Source organism: Rosa rugosa, chromosome 2, assembly GCF_958449725.1.
Source record: "Rosa rugosa chromosome 2, drRosRugo1.1, whole genome shotgun sequence".
Classification (NCBI taxonomy): Eukaryota; Viridiplantae; Streptophyta; class Magnoliopsida; order Rosales; family Rosaceae; genus Rosa; species Rosa rugosa.
This window is the reverse complement of record NC_084821.1, coordinates 51,291,077-51,309,546: the sequence shown is the minus strand read 5'-3', so window position 1 is coordinate 51,309,546 and position 18,470 is coordinate 51,291,077. Positions and strand designations below refer to the sequence as shown.

At 38.1% G+C, this 18,470-nt stretch overlaps 6 protein-coding genes and 1 long non-coding RNA gene across 8 annotated transcripts; 3 read left to right on the top strand and 4 right to left on the bottom strand.

Moving 5' to 3' along the window:
- Positions 1 to 1,659: 1,659 nt before the first annotated feature.
- Positions 1,660 to 4,167, bottom strand: LOC133733645 (uncharacterized). The gene is made up of 3 exons (XR_009857817.1): positions 3,573 to 4,167; positions 2,822 to 2,897; positions 1,660 to 1,888 (listed from the first exon to the last, which is right to left on the bottom strand). It is a non-coding gene; the product is annotated as an uncharacterized LOC133733645 (long non-coding RNA).
- Positions 4,168 to 4,508: 341 nt separating this feature from the next.
- LOC133730944 (F-box/kelch-repeat protein At3g06240-like) lies at positions 4,509 to 5,429 on the top strand. The gene has a single exon (XM_062158440.1). It carries the CDS (start codon positions 4,509 to 4,511, stop codon positions 5,427 to 5,429), a length of 921 nt encoding a protein of 306 aa, XP_062014424.1.
- A 621-nt stretch (positions 5,430 to 6,050) lies between these two features.
- Positions 6,051 to 7,536, top strand: LOC133728087 (uncharacterized). The gene is made up of 2 exons (XM_062155497.1): positions 6,051 to 6,360; positions 6,449 to 7,536. The coding sequence occupies exons 1-2, from the start codon at positions 6,193 to 6,195 to the stop codon at positions 7,103 to 7,105; spliced, it is 825 nt and encodes a 274-aa protein (XP_062011481.1). The 5' UTR covers positions 6,051 to 6,192; the 3' UTR covers positions 7,106 to 7,536.
- Positions 7,537 to 7,834: 298 nt separating this feature from the next.
- LOC133728085 (uncharacterized) lies at positions 7,835 to 9,540 on the bottom strand. Of its 2 annotated transcripts, none has more exons than XM_062155495.1 (4): positions 9,066 to 9,540; positions 8,445 to 8,660; positions 8,241 to 8,266; positions 7,835 to 8,155 (listed from the first exon to the last, which is right to left on the bottom strand). In XM_062155495.1, exons 1-4 carry the CDS (start codon positions 9,450 to 9,452, stop codon positions 7,927 to 7,929), a joined length of 858 nt encoding a protein of 285 aa, XP_062011479.1. In that variant the 5' UTR covers positions 9,453 to 9,540; the 3' UTR covers positions 7,835 to 7,926. The 2 variants fall into 2 exon arrangements, with proteins under 2 accessions (XP_062011479.1, XP_062011480.1); XM_062155496.1 differs by having other exon boundaries at positions 8,445 to 8,652; positions 9,066 to 9,198.
- A 362-nt stretch (positions 9,541 to 9,902) lies between these two features.
- On the bottom strand, positions 9,903 to 11,727 carry LOC133732863 (uncharacterized). Its single transcript, XM_062160466.1, has 2 exons — positions 10,673 to 11,727; positions 9,903 to 10,452 (listed from the first exon to the last, which is right to left on the bottom strand). The coding sequence occupies exons 1-2, from the start codon at positions 11,198 to 11,200 to the stop codon at positions 10,051 to 10,053; spliced, it is 930 nt and encodes a 309-aa protein (XP_062016450.1). The 5' UTR covers positions 11,201 to 11,727; the 3' UTR covers positions 9,903 to 10,050.
- Positions 11,728 to 12,135: 408 nt separating this feature from the next.
- LOC133730943 (cell division cycle 5-like protein) lies at positions 12,136 to 14,914 on the bottom strand. Its single transcript, XM_062158439.1, has 2 exons — positions 12,988 to 14,914; positions 12,136 to 12,261 (listed from the first exon to the last, which is right to left on the bottom strand). The coding sequence occupies exon 1, from the start codon at positions 14,912 to 14,914 to the stop codon at positions 12,995 to 12,997; it is 1,920 nt and encodes a 639-aa protein (XP_062014423.1). The 3' UTR covers positions 12,136 to 12,261; positions 12,988 to 12,994.
- A 1,263-nt stretch (positions 14,915 to 16,177) lies between these two features.
- Positions 16,178 to 17,245, top strand: LOC133730942 (F-box protein At4g35733-like). The gene has a single exon (XM_062158438.1). The coding sequence runs from the start codon at positions 16,178 to 16,180 to the stop codon at positions 17,243 to 17,245; it is 1,068 nt and encodes a 355-aa protein (XP_062014422.1).
- The last annotated feature ends 1,225 nt before the right edge of the window (positions 17,246 to 18,470 follow it).

The window sequence follows — 18,470 nt, the reverse complement described above, 5'->3', positions numbered from 1 at the left end:
TTTATCGGATTATTGTCTATAATTTTGTCCTCATCTTTGCTTGTATTCTCGATTTCATGGCTATGGCTATGGCGGGTCATCTTTACTGTGGAGGACTCTGGAGGTGTTCTATCAAAATAAAAAATTTAATTGTTGATTTTTATTTTAAATAAAGAAGAATAAAATAGGAAGACATGCGGGAAATTATTAAGATTGAGATGATGATGTGGCACATGCCACCTCATTTGGTATAGGTTTTTTGTATAACATTTTGGGATCTGAAGCATTTTCCTAATTTCTACAAGTGCCTTAATCAATAGTTGAAGAATCGAAGGTCGATGCTTCTAATTTCTAAAGATGAGCGACATCTTAGTTAGCTAGATTACATGACTTCAGTTATGTTTATTTTTTTTTTCTCTTCTAAAAAAAAAGTTTAATTTTTCAAGGCTGGTTATCTATAATCATCCACCTCTTTCTATACATTTGTGAACCGTTAAATTTGCAGAGTTATAGATTGCTTTGTTTGATCATCACGTCTTCCTTTTATATAAGGAAGTTATTTTAAATTTTTTTTTTTTTTTTTTACATTTTTAGGTTAATTGAAAATGAATATTATTAGATAGATAATATGCTGCAAATTATTTAATTGAAGGTGATGACTGGATATACGCCACGTAGGATGCCACATCCTTTGGTTTTAGTTTTTTGTATAATTTTTTGGTGTATGTAGCACTACTCAAGGAGGTTCAACAATTGAAGCCGAAAAAAAAAAAAAAAACAACAACAACTAAATACGGTAATAGACGGTAAAACATGATCGGATAGTGGAAGAATGTGAAAATACCACTCCTCCGATTACAATATGAAGTACAATATGGGTTCAGGACCATGAAGTGAGGATCAAGAATACAAGCAATATAAATTCTCAAACTCAGGCTGAAAAGAGGGGCAGGAATGATGGCTAGCAAGGTAACAAATATCAACTCAATTTCATTTTTGACTCCTCTTGACTTGACATTGACTCTGGTGTCGGAGTGATTTTTAGTTTTGCAGGTCTCATTTCCTCTTGGTACTTGTTAAGTGTTGTATACCCAGAGAATAACAAAACAAAATAAGCCCAGCAAAACAGAAGCCTGCCGTAAAAAAAATCACCTCTTCTTGTTTACTAGAAATAGAAAAATCTAATTCTTTTGGGTCGATATTTTCCTATGGAGGCTGCACCGTGGCTTTAGGGTTACAATCCGTACTCTCCTCTATATAAACCTCGTGCTAGGTATGCCACGTACACGTAAAATACAACCTCTTTGGTACTCAAACCCTAAAAATTCTTATTTGATCAAAAAGCATGGATTCTGTTAGAGAAGCACGTTCAAGAAAGCCAAAGCAACAAGGGTCATCATCAGCCATTCCTCACCTTCCCTTCGAGATAATCTTTGAAATACTTGCAAGACTTCCTGTCAAGTCTTTGCTACAATTTAAAGCTGTGTGCAAGTCATGGCTGTCCTTAATCTCAAGTACTGAGTTCGTGAAAAAACATCATCCAATTCTATGTGCTCAAAATTATTACAGCAGCAGCACGACTTCCAAAAGACTGATCATAAGTCGGGAATCTAAAGTTCTAATGTCACGCCCCGAATTTTAAATACAATTAAAATCCGAAACATGAATTATACAACTTAATAGAATAAACGTCCTGAATTTTTTTCTCACAAACAACCACACTTCACACCTCTCAATATTACAATAAATCAAATCCTCAAGTTAATTATTACAACACACTCTCACCAAATCAAATTGTAAGGCTCAATGAGCTTAACTCACCTCACTATTACAAATGCTGTAAAACTATAACAAATACTCTAACCCGCTCGATCACCGCCCTGATTCTCCTGACCTGCAGGATTACCCGCTACACCGTTTGAATAGTGTACCGGGATTGCAACAATACAAACCCGGTAAGCTTTTTGCAAAGCTCGTATGAGTAAATGAAAGGATTGCACGATTTAAAGTAACCAAATCAACTCATGCATAAATTTAACTCAAGTATTTTCTTTGCATAATAATTGAAGTGTACAATGTCACTTCAAGCATCAATCAACTCACATCTCAACATGACTACTCAAAAACAAACAACTGTTTACTCAATATATACTCACAGGCTTATGATTTATTTATATAAATCATCCCATGCAGTATATTATACTTACAGGCTTATGATTAATTAGATTAATCACCCCATTCAGTATATCATACTTACAGGCTTATGATTAATTATATTAATCACCCCATTCAGTATGTCATGTCATACCCAAGGGCATATGATAACTCGTTTATCCCCCAAGCAGTATGATGGCAGACAGACTAGAGCTCTAACTGTATCGTAAAGTGTCACCTGGGCCAAGGTTCACCTTACGAATGACTGCTTTTCTCAATTCACTCGACTCCTCATTTAATTCATCTCAACGACTCAACTATCGCACTTTACTCAATTACCCATTATCATAGACAACACAACATCTAAGATAAATCACATATTCCAAGGGTAATGCTCAAAATATAACTCAGTAAATCACACCATCCAATATATATTCCACGTAAATATATATATACGTAGTCACCCACACAAGAGTGACCACTAATACCAACTATAGTTCACATGCAATAAAATCTAGAAATTCATTTTTATAGTTTAAATACATTTTACTTACCTATGGACCGTAGTCGATCAAGTCCATATAATTTAAAACAAATATTTATTTTCGTAAAACAATTTCCACAATTTCTCAATTAAATAAAATCACCGAATTTCGGTTCGTGAATGAACCATGTGCGATTTACTCACCTCGATATTCCCGCTGCGTCTTCAATTCAACACAATACACACCGAAATCGTTCACCCAAGGGAAACCGTCAATCACCTAATCACACATGACCTTAACTTAGCCAATAGCTCAAAAACATACTCAAACGACAATCCAACGGTCGGATCGAAATTAAATGATGATCCAACGGTCGGATCCTCACGGATCGCCTTTAGGATCACCCCCCAAAAATCATCACGAAGATCCAACGGTCAGATCTTCCTGAATCGTCCTTACTAACATCTTCACAAATTTATACAAAAATCCGACGGACGGATTCTCACGAATCGCCTCCCTAATCACCGTTTTGCATTTATACGAAGATCCAACGGTCGGATCTTCGCCCATGACCACACAAAGCCACTGGGACAGTCATAAGATCATCGTATCAAAACTACAAGTCCATCTGACGGTCCTAACTTCACATATCACAAATCTAACGATCGAAATCGATCGAAACTTAAAAATTCATAACTTCATCATACGATATCCAAAAATTATGAATTATATATGCAAACGATCGTATCGACACGTAGAACACAAAAATGGACAGAAACTGTCCTTGGGGTGTCCGGAGGTCGCCGGAAACCACCATCACAGTGGCGGCACAGCCACCCATCCGAAGTCAAAATTAGACAAAACTCCCAACATCAAAGTCCTTCAACTCAACTCCAATTTCACTTTTCATAACTACACCAAAGTCAGATTATAAGCCAAAAAGTAGAATTTTACCTCGCAAGTTTTGAAACCCGAAGAACCCTAGTTTCCCAATCTTCAAAATTCGATCACCCCGGATCAAATCGCTGCAAGCCTTCTTGGGGATAGCTTCTACTTCCTCTGGGCTAGAAAAGCCCTCAAAGAACTCGAGCTATAGTGGCCGGAGCTGGGAGAACCAAGGTGGCGAAGGAAGACGATTTCCAGCTCGGCTGTGCGGCTTCTCGGTCTTCTAGCGGCCACCACGATGGTTATCTCAAGTCGATGTCTTCTGAAAAGTTGTAGAAAACTTCACGGTGAGAAAAATTGCTTTTGGAATCAGGTCGATCGGAGGCCTGTAGAGGAAGATATGGCCAGACAAAGTAGAGCCCAGAAAAAGTGGGGAAGAGCGATTTCGTCTCCGACGAGGCTCTCTTCTCGACCTTGTAGAGCCTCATACAGCTCGTATTTCACTTCGATTTCTTCTACAAACTCGTAAAGGGGGTCGAGACCAGAAAAACCCACTTTGTTTCACATCAATCGGTGGCCGGATGAGGAAGAACGAAGGTGACGAAGGGAGGGGGTCGCGGCTGGGCTCGGGAGAGAAATGGGGAGAAATTTCTGGAGTTCCAGAAATTCTGTCCTCATTTGCAATATTCGGATTTTTTTTCATATTTATAGAAAATCCCAATTTTCAAATATTCGTAACTTATTCATACGAACTCCGAATATTACGTTCCATATGTCCACGAACTCGTATCGACGCGCTCTACAACTTTCATGAAGGAAGTTTTCCCAATTTCCCAATGTATAAAAAGTCAACTCCTTTGACCCCCCTAAAACGTTCAGTTTTCAAAATAAAATCGCTCGAACTAATTCCACACTCCTCTAAGCTTCGTACTCGTGTCCACGACCACGAAATCATTTCCAAAACGTCATCGGAAATTAACTTGAATTTTTCGGGTATTACATCTAATGTGTTACTCTCCAGAATCCACACCGCGAGAAATTCCGATTGATGTCCTCATCGAGAAGCTTAATCCTGCTGGTGGCCAAAATCGTCATCAAGCCAGACTCGATTTCGATATCAGAGGTTCTTGTGATGGTTTGGTATGTGTAGAAGTCCATGATAGTTATAAGGTTAGGGTTTTCTTGTGGAATCCATGTACCAGAGAGTGTGTTGAAGTAAAAGAAGGCAATGGTGAGGATAGTTATAGTTTACCGATGTTACATGGATTTGGTTATGACTACAATAGTGACGACTACAAGGTACTGAGTGTGCTTTACCAGTCGAAAACTGCGACTTATAAATCAATGATCTACACATTAAGAACAAATTCTTGGAGAAGGATTCAAGACTATCCTCTCGGTGCCAGTCTGACTGAGAAGTGTGCTACTTTTGTAAGTGGAGCTCTATATTGGTTGGTGAGAAGAATATTAAATGATGTGTTCACTAAGGTAATTATTTCTCTTAATCTAACAAGTGAGGCATACATGGAAGTGCCACAACCTGATTATGGAACAAATACACGTTATGATCAGTACAGAGTGGGTGCTTTAGAAGGGTGCTTGTGCCTACTTGTTTTCAACATAACTTCTCGCTTTCAGAAAGAACTATGGGTGATGAAGGAATATGGGGTGAAAGAGTCTTGGACTAAATATCTCACAATCCCGCAACCGTTGGGATGTGGAAATTTGATATCCTTATCACGGCTGATATGGTTTTTGGGAAACGATGAAATCGTATTAGACTTGGATAGGGAAATGGTTTTGTACAATACAAAGACAAAATCAAGAACGTATCTCGGAATTCCAGTATGTAGTTATTACAAGAGTCATGTCTATGTAGAGAGTCTTGTTTCACTCAATGCTTACAATGAGCTTGGAAGCAAGTAATATCTGGCATTGCACGCAAGAAGCCTCATTCATATTTTTGCAATTCATTTTTCGGTTGAAATTAACAGAGGAAATAAATTCATTAAGCTTTTCCTTCTTTTTTTTTTACGTTTATTAGGATAAGGAATTTGCTGGGCAATGATGTAATGGGGGCAGCAGCTTTTTTGCTCTGCTATTACCCGATCTTTTCTTGTTTCAAGTTAATGAATTTCTCTTTGAATATTAAAAAAAAAAAAAAAAAAAGGTATAAGGATGTTAAAATTTGTTTTGCTCCATCTAGGGTTAAGGTATTGTCCATTTCCCAAATTGTAATGCTATTTTCTAGCTATTCTTGTTCTCCTTTATACCATCGAGCTCTGATTTGACAGAAATGTGTTCGACGTCTTTTTTAGGCTTTGAAATAATGTGGTGGCGCATAAAATTAATTACTACACTGCGTAAGAGGTCTTGGTTAAGAATTTAAGATATAAAATGATGATGAGGACCGAATGTTTGGTTTTTATCATCATCATCATATGACAAGTCGGTCACAACTCACAAGTAAATCCAATAATCTCCTCTACTTAACCAAACCCACTATATGGGAGCTTAACGTTTAGCCAGGATAATACATATTTTAAAACCAACCATACCTAACAATTTATTTGTTCATCTTAGACTCTTAGCTGATCGAGAAAGAAAGAGAGACTAGTATTTGTTTCTCTTTTATTCCTAGTTGTATTTCTGTGTGTGTGTGTGTGTGTGTGAGAATCAAAAAAAGAAAATGGTTTGGAAGAAGGAATACTTGGATTTAATCTTGGTCCCAACTGGGTTGCTAATCATGTTGTGCTACCATCTCTTTCTCCTCTACAGATGCCTACGGCATCCTGAAACCACAGTCATTGGCAATGAAAACCACTGCAGAAATGCTTGGGTTGAGAGAATGTTGCAGGTCAGTCTAAGTTTATTTTCACCAACCAAATTAAGCTCTAATTATTACTACCAACCCTTTGATGGGTCTTTGATTCATTGTGGTGCAGATTGAAGCAAAGGATCGAGGTCAGTCCCTAGCAGTAATCTCCAGCACTATAACAGCAGCAAATTTCTTGGCTTCAACCTCTTTAGCCTTGAGTTCTTTGATTGGAACGTGGGTTCTAAACTCTTCAAACAGCATCACTAGTTTTACGTATGGTGACACAAGTCCTGCAATGAATTCTATTAAATACGTTAGCATTCTGGCCTGCTTCCTATTAGCTCTAGCTTCTTTCTTACACTGTATAAGAAGCTTTATCCATGCCACTTTCCTCATTAGCATGCCACACAGTGATACTCCTCTGAGTGATGTTCAGAAGGCTGTGATACATGGCGGCCTTTTTTGGACATTGGGGTTGAGAGCAATCTATTTTGCCACTAATTTACTCCTCTGGGTTTTTGGTCCAATTCCGATGTTTGTGTGTTCAGTGACTATGGTGTTGATTCTGAACAAGCTGGATTCGAATTCCACTCCATTGCATCAGTTCCAACCAGCCAGGAGTCATGACAATAGGTTGATGGGGAAACTTGCTGAAGAAAAAACCCAAATACATAGGGTTATCGAGCAACACGAAAGATCACACATAGATGATAGCAAAACTCAAGGTTCTAACTGTCAACAATCACCTGCCTCTAGTAAAGATTTTTCAGAGGCAACAGGTTAAACTATAGACTAAAGCATATTAGAGATAACAGGGAGATGTGGGAAGTCAAATGCTCTGTAAGCTTATTTCTATCTAAACTTTTTTGTAACAAAACTGAACATGATCGATTTGACAGAAACCGTGTTTGTTAAAATCCCCTGTTTTTCACGAGTAGGTCAATTCTCATCCAGCAACATTACTCTGATAGGATCAATCTGAAGTCATGAACTAATGCAAACTCAATAGATCAGCAAAGTCATGTTCAACTATTCTGTGTCCTTTTCAAAAATCTAAGTTGATTTTGCAGCTCCAAAGATTTTCAAAGCTAAATACAAGTTCACTAATTCTGCAGGTTTGCAGAAAGCACAAAATTATGGGCAGCTTCTTCAAAGGCAGATGCCCTTTGAATTCATAATTTGCCAACTTTTGACAGTGTCCAAGGTAACAGACAGGCAAACATGAAATTGTTTACCTATTAACCACAATACCACATGATAGATGGACTGCAACATGTTTTGTTGAATTGTGTACATCCTACCGATTCTAGTAAATAAGATTGAGTCGACGTAGGTATGAAGGAAGTATCAAGTTTCATCCAATAGCCTGAAACTCCTGGATCATCATTTCTTGATACTTTCTCGCCAGACGAATGAGCAAGATACAGAAACATTACAACTGCTTCTATAAACCATTGCCCCTATTATAATCATATAATAATGCTTGCAGAGAGGATTTGATGAACAAGCAGCATGAAATTACATGGCTTCCATTCAAAAGATATTTTCATACAGTTAAAATGACGAAATCCTATTCCTCTGCCTCAATATTGGTTCTACCCCTTTCTATTGTGGCTCATCTGAACTTTGATCCCCCTTGCTACTGTCCACAGCACTGTCTGTGGGACTCTCGACCGTTGAAGTCGGTGAGCCTGACTGGTCGTTACTTTGATTCTCAGTTTCTTTACTTTTAAACTCATCGTTGATGAAAAGCTGGCCAGCATAAAGAACTAAACCAACAGCGTTGATGCCAAAAACAAATGTTGCAAGGTAGCACAACCCATTTATAATGGTCCTGCATATAGAAGATTAGAAATGATCATTCTCGAGATGGAGGAAAAAATCACAGCACATTTGAAGGAAGTAGTACTAGGACCTACCTTATTGTTATTGTAATCTGACGAACCTGAAAGGAAGACAAACAAGTATGGTGTTCAGAGTCTAGATTGAGTAATCAAGTAAAAAGACTTGACACTCCAAGAAACAGGCTAGTATTCAGTACATTTGCCAGTCATTTTCTTCTTTTCTTATTACGCAAAATGAGAAAAACTGCTAAAAGTGGCATCAGATATCAAGGAACATACTGAAAAATTATCTGAAATCGTTTGGCGGTTGAGAGATGCCTCAATTGTAGTAGTGAACTTGTAAAGAATAAGTGCAATGACTCCGGCAGATATTCCACCCAACAATGCCTGAACAGGTGAAGGTGTCTTTGATTCAATGGACCCTGAAGCCATCACTTTCAAGCTATCCAAAGCCTCCTCCTTCAATGACTTCTTCGCTCCATTAGACCTAAATTTCTAGGCACCAAAATTACTCCATCAAAGTCCACATATGGATTTCAATGTAAACTGAATGGCACAATGTCAAATCTCAATTCCTCACAATCCAAACAATACATTTACATAGTAAAATCAAATAAAGAGTATCCATTACAATCACTCCAAAATGTAAAATGAGCATAACTAGAAATATAGTAGAGCATAAACACGCAGCTCACAAAAACTTGAACTAAATCTCAACAATACATAAAGGGGTGGCATTACAATCAAAGCAGCAATACCCAGTTCCTCATCATTCATCTCAAACACAAAAACTTACAGATAAAAACAAAAGGGTTAATCCCATTTCATAAAGTTCCAAACTTTAACACAAACAACAGAGTAATTAGAACACAAAAACGAAGAGAAAGCTATGATCTTTACCAGCTCTTTTGCACGCCTCGCACGACGTCGTAGCGAGCGAAAGAGGAAAACAGTGATGGCTCCAGTGAGGAGAACACTGGTGGCAGTTTGGATAAAAGAAGGGTCATCACTGGTAGCAAACACTGGAGAATCAGAATCCAAAATCTCAATGGGACCCTCTTCGTCTGGAATCGTATAGGTGCCGGTTCCGGCGGAAGGTTCTGGAACTTCGGCGAGCCATTGGTCCGGTCTGGGAGTAGAGTGCGCTGAGAGGGAGATGTGGTTGATGGGTTTGTAGAGAAAATGGAGAGGTGAGGAGGAGAGATTGGGAGGAAAGAGAAAGTGGGTTTGGGGAGGAGAGAGAGAGATGGGGAGATTGGAACGGAGGAGGTGTTGGGTCTGCAACATTTGAGGGTTTTAGAGAGGGAGAGAGGAGTTGCTTGGTTTGGTGGTTGGTTTTTGCTCTGTTCTTGGATAACATCTTTGCTCATTTGGATTTCTGGTCGGCTTTGGATATTTCATATTTGAAAATATCTTGCTATGCAATTTTCAATTTGGTTTTTTTTGTTAATTTTGTTTTTATTTCCATTCAACAAAAAGTTTATTTCAGTCTAAAGAAAAGAACACTTGTAAGAAAATATTAATTGTAATTTTATTCAATGCAGTCAACTAACATTTGGTCCAGTGGATAAGACATTTCGTTTTAACATAATGTTGGTAGAGGTGTTAAGTTTGATTATTCATTCTTTTTTGATAAAAACACAAAGAAACAGAAAAGAACCGATACACCTGAAATTAGTTAGTTTATACTGGATTTTGAACGGACAAGAAAAGATGAGATTCGGATACGAAACCATATAAATTGAATTTGGTACGAAACCATATAAATTGAATTTGGATTGGATTATTTGATTTGGGGGATTGAATCATACTGTTACAATATAATCAGACTGAATTAGCACAAGTCAATAACTCACAAAAATTTCAATGACACATTTTAACATTCCTAGCGCACATTAGATGCCACAGCTCTAGCCCAGAACTTGATTTGTGCCTTCATGTCTTCGGCAGACCTACTTACACCCAAATTTGGAGGTGGAGGACCACAGCTTTGCACCATCCATGCCTCCGAAAGATAGGGCCGACGTACCATATCCGGGTTTAAATCCTCATTGCGCTTCTTTTCTTGCAAACCAGGAAGTATGCTAATCACACTCGGGGCTATATCTTTCTTGTCAAAGTTGAATCCCAAGTCCTTGAACCCTTGAACTTCTTCAATTTCAAGGTCGCTTAGGCTCTTTCTACAAAGTAAATTGCGTCTCATTTCCTTGCTAACATCTGCATTTTCCCCTTCTGCGCTTCTAACTGGAGGTCGATATCTTGGAATGCTAGAACATTGTGTCATGCCCTGCAAGATTCAAATGTAATAATTAAGAACAACCAGTGAATAGCAAGGTAAGTTGAATGTGGAAAGTTGGCTAGGGGAACTCTTGCAGTCAAGATTCACTCTCTGCTGACATTTCTAGCCAATATTTGACAAGATAACATTACCCAATATTGGGTAGTGCCTAACATTGTCCTAAAATTATAATATGCCTAGTGATTCTAAAATAAAGGATGATTAGTACCTTAGGTCGCGGTGGAACACAGTCTTGGTTTTTCTCCTCCCTCCCTAAACACGGTGGCAATGATGGTGTCCTTAGCAAACTGCGCTGCACCGATTGCCCATTTGATTTGCTTCTTCTACTATCACTCCTCTCTCTATCTTGAACTTCTTCTTTCGTGCTTACACAAGGTGGTGATTTGGTTGGTGTCTGCAGCACTTTCTGATGTGATGTCTGCCGAGTCAATTTGCTCATACTCTTCTTCGGAGTACTCTGTCTCACTGCTTGCTCAACTTTCTCTCCTCTCCCTACTTGAAGTGGCAAAGACGGTGTTCGAACCAAGGAGTTCTTGGCCTCTGAGTTCTTCACCAACATTTCTTGACCAAAGCTTGATGATGAAGGGCAACAAGGATCAGAATAACACCTCAACATCCTTTGCTTTCTGATGAGCAAGTTGTCAAAGAACCAACACTCTTCCAAAAGATCATTGGCTTCTACTTTTTGGTTCTTACTTGAGGATGCCTCAAAAGGTTCATCATCAATAGGCTCCATGGCTCCACACGACTAACTATTGCACATCTAAGTTTTCAACTGGTAAAAGGCACACCCAAATGCATATGGTTTGTTGTTTAGCTATTTATATTTGGGGATGCAAGAATATTAAAACTAAAACTATGGGCAACCCAGCTGGGGTGACTAGGGAAGCCATGTGTTATGGTTACAGAACAAAGCATATTATAATGTGGAAATAGCATTTAATTTGGAGCAGATGTTCCATGATTTGCTCCAGGGATAAGAATTTAGATTTTAAAGTCTAACAACTAAGAAGTTGGGGGATGCATATTCATGACAGGGTCAAGCCAGCTCACTTCCCATGTGCTGGGGCATTTGTTTATAGATAGATACACTGAAGGGGTCCTGTTTGAGTGGTTTTCTCTCCCCAATTATACGACAGCCAAAGGTTTTTTAGGCTCTTTCTTTTGTTATAGCTACAGTACATATATGTGTGTGTAATTTTTATTTATTTTTTATTTCAGCCTTAGACAGTGAGATTAAACTAAGAATCTCATCCGACCCCATAAATAAGAAATACTACTAAACTTATATATATATGATTAAGAGTACCGACTTTTTCTTTTGATCGACAAAAATTAATAGTATTAACCCGTCAATTCCTTGTTAATATTTTGAAATAGGGTATTGCTTTTTCCTTTATATATCATATCATTGCAAAGAAGTATTTGAAATAAACAAATAAAAATTTTTCTGTTACCCGGCAGTAAGATATAAAAGGCATTGTAGTGTGGCTCTTTGATGATGATGTTACAATCTAAGCTTTTATGTCCAAGGCTCATATGGAAATTCAAACCTGTGCAGAAGAGAAAATAACCAACAAGCTTATCTTCGATTTTGTAGCATGGTAAAAAGTCTGTAAGTATGATTTCCTCACACAAAAAGGAAAAAGAAAATTAAGCTTGTGATCACCTCTCTAGGAAGGCTGCCCGTTTGGCACCAGTTGATCAATCTTTTCAAAGATGATCAACCAAGTAATTAAGATCGTCAGCCATTTGTTTCAAGTGAGCTACTCCAACAGCTGAATCCAACACAGTATCCTGAAAAAGCACAGAGTACTGGAAGTTGCAGATATTTCAGTCCAGCAATGGGCATACAAATGCAGTTATAATTATAAAAAATCTCTTAGCAAATCATGCACATGGAAATTATGCCTTCAATATGGGGCATTCGATCAATATGCAAAATGTAAACCAAGTTGATTGGCCCAATGTGGTTTGTTTGAATATAACTAAAATACTAATAGTTTGGAAGAGTTCCTGTCAAATCCTTGTGGTGCTTTAGACGTGTGGGCAAGTCATGGTGCTGCTTAATCTCAAATCCTCAATTAGTCAGAAAAAAATATCCAAGTACTATCTATCTACCATAGATACTGACACACCCAAAAGAATAATCATAAATTCATTTTACAATGTAATGATCTTTGTCATTGACGAGCTTTATCATCCTTGGGATTCCCTTGTTCTTGAGGTTGTGCAGAACAGCAGGATATGCAAAAACAAATAATTACGAACTCCTAAGTCCCAACAGAGAAGCGACATATATCTTGAGGTTGTATGTATTGATTAATTTGGTAAACGAAGCAACAAAACATTAAAGAGGTAAAAGAATAACATTCAGAACAGATGAGCAAAAACAATTACAAACTCCCAACTTACAAGCTACATATACTTCGATTAGCTAGCTAATTAAGTACCACCCTAAACCAGAAATCATCAGATAAAAAATTAGAAGAAAAAAAATTAAAAGATAAACTAGAATTTCACCTTATGGCTAGAAGAGCATTATTGGTACTGCGCCTTTGGATTGGTGCTGTATTTTTTCCAGCTTCACTACAAGATCTCCATACCTCTTTTGCAGAGTTTGCTCGAGTTCCTTTTGTTTCTGAACTTCCTCCCACATATTATTTATCCAGCTTGTTGCTGCTAATTGTTCTTGCTTCTGTAAAGCTTGGAAGCACTCAAGTTCTTTTGTGGCTGTGTCCATTTGCTTGAAAGTTTCCTCTATTTTTGGCCAAAGAACATCTTTAGCTCGCTTCTCATAACCATCTGTACGAACTTTAACCTTGTTCTCAATGATTTGTGCCTTCTTCTTCACCTTCTCTAATTCATTCTGCACCTTCTCAAATTCACTCTGCAAACAAGCCACAGGGTTCTCATCTTCAGCAATGCTTGATAGACAACAACCAGGACTGCAGCTTTTGTGTGCTTCACCAGGATACTGAGCTTCTTCAGCTATCATTGAATCAGCCTCCCTCAGTTCATCTTCTTCGAAAGTAGTTACCACTTTCTCATCAATTGGATACTTTGCACAATCATGCTCTTTTAAGCTAAGAAGCTCCTTTCTGATCATTTGGTCAGCCTGCTCAATTGTACTAGGAAGAACAGCTACCGCGCCATGCTTATCCTCATCTGCTCTCATATTCAGTACTTTTGATCTCTTCTTTGTAACTAATGCCTGATGTCCCGCTTCTTCATTATCTTCTGGGACTGGTTGCACAACTATTTGGTACTCACTTTTGGGTTTTGGCAAATTGCTTAAACCCTTATGCAAGTTATTTATTCTGAACTGCTGAGAATGCTTTAATTGCTTCAATTTTGCTCCATCATCTTCATCAATGCCTTCATTGATATGGAGTTCATCCCTAATGACAGTACCCTTTGATGGTGTTAAGCCAAATCTACGAGTTGCATGAGTAACCCCGAAATAATTTGCATCTGTGAATCCATTCTCGCTACCAACAAGATCACCTGCATTGCTCATCTTAGCAATCTCCTCCAATTCAATGTCAGATATCTGCGGTGCAGGAAGCATAAGTTTTGATCTCTTCCTAACTGTTTCCACATTGGAAAAATCATCAATATTCAACTTGTTGGAAATTTTGCTCTTTGCAATATCTTGTTTTCTCAACTCAGCTTCCACATCAACCCTTCTCTTCCCTTCAAGCTCCTCAATAGTCAAGAGAAACTGATCATGCTGCTCCAATACTACTTCTCTGTCCTCATCACCGACATCATAAAACCCCAAAGGAGGCCTCTTCTCAAAGGGAATTTCTGCATTGTAGTCTATTCCATTCCTTTTCCTCTTCTGCTGATTCCAAGTACTCTTATCATCAATCCCTGCAGCCTTTAATTCTCTCCTCTTCTGTAGAGAAGCAATCCTTCTAGCCTCTTCGAGCTGCGCCTCTCTAGCCTTCCTCTTAGCCTTCTTCCCTTTGGTGTTAGCCAACCGAGCTCGAGCCTCTGAAAGCATCTCCTTCTCATCCTCATCCATGTCCAGAGGGTCCGGGCGAGCCGGCCTGGTCTCGGGGTTGGGATCAATCTCTCCTGCCCTCAATCTCCTCGGATCTTCATAGTTATCATTACATGCTGCATCGAGAAGCTTCTCATACCTCTCAATGCATTGAGATGCAGTACGACCATTAACGTTTTTGGCTATTGTTCTCCACTGTGATGGCATGAGCTTTGCAAGATGGAGAAGCTTCTCGTCCTCTTCTCGAGTCCACTCGACCTTCTTGATTGAGGGTTCGAGCCACTGGAACCAGCGAGCCTTACACTGCTTTGCGGATTTGCGATTCAACAGCGTTGAGATGCGATCCCACTCGTTGATTCCATATTTCATGACTGCCACTTTCAGGATCTCATCCTCAGTGTTCTTCCACAGGCCTCCTCGGATCATCATCTTGTTGCTCATCTTTAGGTCACAAGAAAAGAAAACCCTGGGGTTGGGTTTACCACTATTATTTAATATTGGAGTATTTTGATCAAACCCTAGCCTTGCGGTGGAAAACGTACCTTGAAGAGTCCTACTCCTTTTCCAACATGGACAATGAGGGCACGTTTACTTACTTGGAAGGAAAGGGAATGATTACAGGGTAAAAACATTCCTGCGTTTACTAACACATAAAGAAATCGGAATGATTCCGGGTAAAAGAAATCCTGCGTTTACTAACACATGAAGGAATCGGAATGGATGTAGGTCCCACCTCCTTATCAGGAATCGATTCCTGAATACTCAGGAATTCGATTACGAAGGGGGAAGATGGGTTTAGGAATCATTCCTCCGGAATCAATACCGATTCCTTTCTTCTCCCATTCCACTTGTCTCCGATTCATGATTATTTTCCATTCCAAGTAAGTAAACGTGCCATGAGTTTAACTTGCGACCTAAAAAAGAAAAACCTACTAATAATCATGAAAAAAAAACCTAATTGTACATATATTTAACTCCTAATATATTCCAACTAGTCTGCAATCACATGCTCTGCATGTGTATGAAAAAAATTTCGTTGTTAAAAAAAAAAAAAAAGTGGATAATTATTGCAGAGAGAAAATAGTGGGAGAGAAAAGTGGGGTTGTGGAATCATTTCTTTTTAATTTTTCTTAATAAAAATCTATTTTATAATTGTTTTATTTATCCTTGTAAATTAATTTATTCTCAAAGTTTTTTAATATTTCAAGGTTAAATCTGTCAAAATTTTCAATTTTGGCTAACAAAGCCTCTTCTCTTAATAATAATACTAGCTTTTCTCCACACATGCTCTGCATGTGTAAGTTTTTTTTTTTTTTTTTTCCCAAAAAATAAAAAAGAAAACGGTTATTGCAGAGAAGAGATAATGGGAGAGAATAGTGGGTGTTGGGTTCTTTTTTTGTTTATTTTTTTCATAAAAATATAATTTGTAAATGTCATAATTGTCCTTATGATTTAATTAATTCTCAAAGTTTATTAATTTTCTAGGGTCATTTATGTCAAAATTTTAAATTCTGACTAACAAATCCTCTTCTCTTAATAATAGTATAGATAGATATTGTAAAAAATTAAAAATCGACATATGTAAGGGTATTTTAAAAAAAAAATGGTCGTACTTGTACCGCCCCGGCCATTCCTTCTCCCTCAAATTGTTTCAACAAAGAGTGCTGTGATAGATCTTCAAAGATACCGGCAGAAAAAGAAAAGATGTCTTCATTGGCTAACTGGTCAGATCTTCCTCAAGATCTTGCTATCTCTATTGCTAAGCTAATGGTTTGCATGGAGGACTTTTTATCTTTTGGGGCGGTCTGTAAATCATGGAGATCCACTGCCACAAAAGAAAACTTTACTGGTGGATTAAAACATCAAGTTCCGTTCCTTATATTACCCGAGAAGGAGGGCACGGCCAATCGTGAGTTATACAACTTAACAAAAGGTAAGTGTTTTGAACTTTCTGGGCTAGAAGTTAAGGGTCAAAGGTTGTTTTCTTCTCTTGGATGGCTGCTAACTGAATCAAAAGATGCAAAAGTTTTAACGCTATTGCATCCTTTAAATCATACCCAAATCAAGTTACCAGAGAACTTCCGATACGAATTTATAAAGTCGTTTGCCTTATCAGCAAGTCCTTCATTGACATCGGATTTCGTTGTCATGGTTCTTTATCATTACCGCAGGGGATTGGCTTTTTGCAAAGAAAAGGACAACGAATGGACTAGAGTGGATGCAAGGAAAAGGGGAAACAATTCCTACTTTGATCTCACTTATTATAGGGAGCAATTTTATGTCTTGGATCTTCATGGCCGTGTTTTGGTTTGTGACATTGAAGACCCTAAGAAAGCAAAAACGCGGGTAGTTGTTCCACAGATACCAAGGGATACAAGTTTTAAGGATTATCCGACCAGATTATACCTGGTGGAATCAGCAGGAACCTTACTTGTTGTACGAGTGGGCTATCAAGATAAAACCATTGGGTTTAGGGTTTTTGAGGTGCCATTTAGCAATTGCGATTGGTCATACTCCAAAGTTAAGAATTTGGGAAATAGAACCTTGTTCTTGAATGTTTTAGGTTCTTCCTTTTCAATTGAGGCTTCAAACTACTCCGGCGTCAAGTCCAATTGCATATACTTCAGATCTATTCTGTTCAGTTTGGACGAAGAAGCGGGCTCGGGCATGTGTATCTTTGATACGGAAGATGAAAAAAGTGACTTGCGTGGGGTTTTTATAAACTCTTCTAGTTTTGCAATGTCCTATTTATGGATCCAACCCAGTTTTTAAGTAGGATGGGAACTGCTTTTATATAACGATAAACGATCTTTTCCATAAGCAGATTGGAAGCTTATATTAGCATGGTTGTAGAAAGCGCACTCTTCACACTGATGCACTCCACTTCCACGTACCCTATGTTAGGAGTCAATCAAGGCCTTCCAAAGAACCACCAAGTCTTCATAAATAACTGCACTTGGCTTCGACTCATCACTCATCCCCATGCACAGCTGCATTTCTTTCTTTCCAATTTGACCATACAAGATAATGATCAAAAGCTTAACACATCACCTGGAGCTACTTCATCTACAAAAATCTAGGTTTACAACTTCATTTTCCTCAAGTCTGACTAAAGCGAGATAGTTCTAGCAAAATCAAGGCTTTGGCGTATATATTAAGTCACGGACATCACTACATGCATATGTATATGTCTAGCTAATGCTCTGCATTCACTTCATTGCATTACTCTGGTATTGCTAGCTAGTCTAGCTTTAATTTGTATCACATGTCCTCTGCTTCTCTTTTTGAAAAGTAATTGTATATTGTATATCATATGTATCTAGGAAAGTGGCTACTGTCTTAGGGTTGTTCTAAAATAGCAAATCAAATAAATGAGGAAATTATTGGTTTGATAGGTTTTCTAGACGACCACCTTGTTTTTCATCTCTTACTACTAGATTGTGGGCTATGCATGCAGCCGGCCAGTCCTGTTGCAAACTTTGATTTTTCATTGCATATACTGCATTCATATATATATGCGCATTGTGTTGTAAGAATTCCCATATATAAGTGATCAAGTGGTACGTTGTAGTTTATCTCAATTAACTCATTGAAGAGTTCATCAATAAGAAAGCGCGCAGAAGTTAGTCTTCCAATTTCTCTCATCTTTTGCTTTGTTATATTCTTGTTTCCTTTCTTTAACTGTGAGTGAGAGTGTAGTGTAATTTTTTTTGTAAACTTATCACCCATTCTAGTTGGTGTTAGTTTGAAAGCTTAAATATCAAAGAGGATAAGCTTTCTCTTTTATTTCAAACTCTATCTCTACGATCCAAGCTTTTCTCTATCACTAATTAACAGCTTACGTCAATATCATATATATTGATAATCGATCTTGACCTATTTTAAATACTGCATACGTCCCTCAAACTCATTGCATTTTACCACATTTACTTGGTCATCAATTTCACTAACCACTACCTAAAACTTCGCATATAAAAATTGCCTTCATCACAGATCT